Source organism: Nicotiana attenuata, unplaced genomic scaffold (genome assembly GCF_001879085.1).
Source record: "Nicotiana attenuata strain UT unplaced genomic scaffold, NIATTr2, whole genome shotgun sequence".
In the NCBI taxonomy this organism is placed as follows: Eukaryota; Viridiplantae; Streptophyta; class Magnoliopsida; order Solanales; family Solanaceae; genus Nicotiana; species Nicotiana attenuata.
This window is the reverse complement of record NW_017672794.1, coordinates 101,782-106,506: the sequence shown is the minus strand read 5'-3', so window position 1 is coordinate 106,506 and position 4,725 is coordinate 101,782. Positions and strand designations below refer to the sequence as shown.

At 37.5% G+C, this 4,725-nt stretch overlaps 1 protein-coding gene across 2 annotated transcripts in view; it reads left to right on the top strand.

Annotated features, from left to right (window-relative positions):
* The window catches only part of LOC109214534 (mitochondrial inner membrane protein OXA1-like), a 7,317-nt gene extending 3,386 nt beyond the window's left edge, over window positions 1-3,931 (top strand). For both annotated transcript variants that reach the window (XM_019378463.1, XM_019378464.1), the window contains exons 4-10: window positions 637-684; window positions 1,234-1,292; window positions 1,472-1,547; window positions 1,649-1,780; window positions 1,934-2,041; window positions 3,083-3,137; window positions 3,250-3,931. In XM_019378463.1, the coding sequence (XP_019234008.1) occupies window positions 637-684; window positions 1,234-1,292; window positions 1,472-1,547; window positions 1,649-1,780; window positions 1,934-2,041; window positions 3,083-3,137; window positions 3,250-3,548 (777 nt within the window). In that variant the 3' untranslated portion in view covers window positions 3,549-3,931. The remainder of the gene's footprint in view (window positions 1-636; window positions 685-1,233; window positions 1,293-1,471; window positions 1,548-1,648; window positions 1,781-1,933; window positions 2,042-3,082; window positions 3,138-3,249) is intronic.
* The last annotated feature ends 794 nt before the right edge of the window (window positions 3,932-4,725 follow it).

Here is a 4,725-nt window from a genome sequence, read left to right as displayed (position 1 = left end):
CCTACGTATGACCCCCTAACCCCCCCCCCCCCACCCCCCCCCCCCCCCCCGGCCCCTATGGGGATTTGTCCTTATCTTTTTATAAGTTCATTTATTGTATCTTGCTAAGGTTGTTGAATATCATCTAAGACGTGTTTACCTTTCAAATGCAAGCTCCTATAAATTTCCTATCAATCATTTAACTACGCCTCAACCTAAAATTAGTTGGGTTGGCTGGCTGAATCCTCTATATTAATTCCACATTGTTCAGGCGTTTCATTCAATTTTTATTGAAGTTTGACTATTCTTACGTTGGTTGTCTACCTACCACAACCCTTATCCTTAATTTGATGTGGGACCCGATATGCGAAGTTCACTTGGGCGGACACTGCGCTTTCTATAAACTTTTATATACTTCTCGAAAATGTTGAAGTAACCAAACTATTTGCTAATCAGAATCTAATCTCTCGTTCTGCATCCCTTACACAAGCCGAATGCAAAAAAAAAAAAAAGGAGAGAGATTTATAGTTGTTTCCCGTTAAGTTATAGTCTGTCTTTGCTAATTTTGGTTTTCTTTGCAGTTCATCCTTTTTCTTTTCTTCTTTTCTGGTGAAAATTCACAAATCATCCATTTATTAACATGCATGTCTTTTGCAGCTTGTGAAGCCAAAGTTGGATGCGATTAACCAAGAGATGCAAGATAGGGTAAGTTTGATATGATTCTCTTTCGTTCGCCATTGACATACATTATTTGGCCTTTTTGTAATAACTTTTAGCTATGAAACATCTATTAGTTTTATGTCATCCTGTTGGAGGATGTTAACTGTTAAGTAGTGCTTTAAAATTTACTTATTATTACACATTGCCATTCTGCTTTAGTACAAGATTCTTATACTCTATCCCTCTGTATTATCATCTCTAGTTACTAATTCCAAATAGATTATATATCTATCAAATTTAGGCAATATATCAACGCGTCCATACTAGTTTGGTTCTCTATCTCAGCACACTTTGTGACCAACAGTGGAGCCAGAATTTTCACTGTTAAAAATAAAGAATTACACGGAAAAGCCAAGGTGATTCAACATATAGTATATACATGCATAAAAACAATATCTTTTACCTCGCAATACAGTGCAATTGTGACAAGCTACACTGTGTGTGACAAACTATATAAAACTCTCATGATATTTTTTCTTCTAATTAAGCTAGTGTGCAAGAATTACCTTGTTAAACTTCTTACCTTTTTACTAGGGTATGGCTCCGGCAGCTGTCGCTGAAGGTCAAGAAAAAATGAAAGCAGCAATGAAGGAGTAAGCAACTTCTCATTAAATCATATGTATGACTTGTTTGCAGAAGAACTAAAATGCAAATCCGCAGTTTCATTGGAGTCCTGAATTATCTTATGTATGCTCAACATATAATTGGCCTCATAATTGACTGAAATGTTTCGATATGATGGATGTCTTTTCCATCTATGATATTCTTGCAGATATGGAGTTTCACCCTTCACTCCCTTAAAAGGAATTCTAATACAAGGGCCAATCTTTGTCAGTTTCTTTATGGCTGTAAGTTTATCCACTTTCTGCTATCTATAATGTCCTTGTTTCCCCCCCTCTCCGTACCATATTCATTGCTAAAAAAGTAAAATTTATTGCCTAAAATGCAGATTTCAAACATGGTGGAAAAAGTCCCTTCTTTCAAACAGGGGGGAGTGCTTTGGTTTACTGATCTAACTACTCCAGATAGTATGTACATCTTCCCTGTTTTGACTGCATTGACATTCTGGATAACAGTGGAGGTGAGTTGTCCTTATGTTCATTTCGGTGTGTGGTGCCTTCATCTACTATACCTTTTTCTATTCTCTAACAAATCCTGCCGTCTCTATCTAGATATCTTCACACCAATATAATTTCTGACAACTTTTTGTTAACCGGAGTTTCTTCTTTCTCAGTGCAATGCTCAAGAAGGATTGGAAGGAAATGCTCATGCTAAAACTATAAAAAATGTCTCACGAGCCTTTGCTGCGTTAACTATCCCATTTACTGCTGGTTTTCCTAAGGTACATAATCCAAACCAATTCATGTATAATGATTTATCATGTATCTATCCTTTTCTATTTACGTTGTGAAGAATCTGAGGTAGAACTTTTGTACATCAGAAGTACATGATGTGCTTTCACTTCAAATTGGCCTTGTGTCTGACTGTTATCAGAGGCAGATCCAGGATTTGAACTTTATGGGTTCAAATTCAAAATTCTACCACATCGCGTACTGGGTTCAATTTTTTTTTTGCACTTATTTAGCTGGATTTTTAACAAAGATACAAGGCCTATACCGAACTTACTAGGTTCAGATGAACCCATAGCTTTTTCATTGGCTCCGCCCCTGGCTGTTATCTTCTTCTTTTTGCCGGTTTCTGATTGAGTACATGCATTATCTTTTGGTTTTTGATTGTTGAGGGTATCCTTAAACATTCCTTTCATAACTTGACCTACATTATAGATCAAGTTATAAGCATTCTTAACTTCTTAATTGCTCAAAGATAACTTCACTATATTTACCTTACACAAGGTATTAGAATATGAGATTGGTGCAGCCAAATGTTCTACCTTTATCGGCTGGCTCTCTCTTCAAGTGGCGCTAAATGATCGTATCATAAGCGTTTTGCATGTCAAAAGTCATAATCGAGACACGGCTAATTTATTATGGGTGTCTATCATGTTGAACACAATTTTTGTTCGTGTTGGACCATGGACGGAGCTAGGATTTCAACTTTATGGATTCTGAATTTTGGAACGACAACTTCAATTGCTAATAACTGGGTTCTAAATTTAATATTTTGTACATATTTAATGAATTTTTTTAATACAAATACATTGTTTGAGCAAAAGCTACTGGGTTTGATTGAACCCGTAGCCGGGCTTCTGGCTCCGCGCCTCTGTGAACCTATAGTTAGCCTTTATGTGCTTTGTAATCCTTGTAAATGCTATGCGCTCGTGGTATGCTTTTGTATTTGGAGTTGATTTGAGTTCTTGGTTGATTATTCTTTCATTTGTTGTAGTGCTATGTCGATCACTGGTGGTTGTTTTTTTTCTTTGCAGGCAGTATTCTGTTATTGGATGACTTCAAATCTTTTTTCACTCTCCTACGGATTAGGTTAGTATTATGATTCATTTCCTGCACAAGCATTCATGTCTTGCAATTTTTAGCTGTTGCAATTGTCGTTGACACGTTTTACTTTTCATCTTGTGTCTTCTTTGTGTGCCAGTGATTAAAAATCCTGCAGTTAAGAAGTTACTTCGCGTTCCTATAGTACCTGTAAGTCCTCCATCTGAACAAAAACCGGGACTCTCATTTTTCGATACTCTCAAGAAATTTGCTGCAGCGCAAGAGCACTTAGTGGCACAAAAGCACGCCCAATCATCACTTCCCGAGGCATCAAAACCCACAAGTCAAGGTCTATCATCATCATCATCATCATCATCTTCGTCGTCTTCTGTTCTTGGTCAAAGGATCGAACGTTTAGAGAAACAAGTAAAAAGAAGAAAGAACAAGAAGAGACGATAAACGTCGTTGATTGAAGGAGAAAATTTGATCTAGCAGATTGCCAGTTATAGGTTATTAGTCGCTCTTATACACCATTGAAATAATTGGAACATAAGCTTATTTTTCACTTAGTTTATGATTCTTGAGAATTATAGGTTAGGGGAGCGAGCAGAGTATGTAATTTATTTCAAAGTACTTCATAGAGATATAATATTTTTTGTTTTCTTTCTTTTTCCATACGAATATAGGCATTCGAGAGAAGATTATAGTCTGAGAAATTTTGTAACGCTGACCAGAATACTGCAGCACTATATGTCAGTAGTTTGCTGTAATAAGCAAATCCATTTTGTGACTTGCAACCACAAGTTTTAATTATTTTTCACTAATCTATTGAAACTTGTTTATGTTATTGAGTTTGCTTCTTGCTGATAAATTGCACTTTCTAGCAGTAATAGAAGTCATCATATGGTACATTTCCTTTATTGACATTAGCAAGGATGATAATACAGTATAACAATAACCCAATGGAATTTCACAAGTGGGGTCTGAGGAGGGTACTGTGTACGCAGACCTTACCCCTACCCTGTGGAGGTACAAAGGCTGTTTCTGAAAGACCCTCAGCTCGAGAGGAAGAATAGAAACAAGTAATTATCAACAAGGCCAGAAAAATGATATCAACAATGAATGAGCCGGAAAAATAGATGAAAGAAAGCAATAGCAATAGCAATAACAATAGTAATAACAACAAGCAGTAACAACGACAAGGTACTAAAAAATTGAAGCAGAAGATAGTACTACAAATAACCCTAATACTAGCACTCTCATAATCAATGACAAGGTACTAGCAGGCTAGCCCTAATAAACCCGGAACGGATCAGAAAAACACATTACGACCTATTACCCTTCTACCCTAATTTTCGACCTCCATACCCTCCTATTGAGGGCCATGTCCTCGGTAAGCTGAAGTCGCACCATGTCTTGCCTGATCACCTCTTCCCAATACTTCTTAGGCCGCCCTCTGCCTCTTCTCCTACCTGCTGGCGCCAACCGTTCACACCTCCTCACTGGGGCATCTAGGCTTGTCCGTCGCACATGCCCGAACCATGTAGCCTCGCTTCTCGCATCTTATCCTCCTTGGAGGCCACACCCACTTTCTCCCGAATATCTTCATTTCTAATCTTATCCTTTCTAGTGTGTC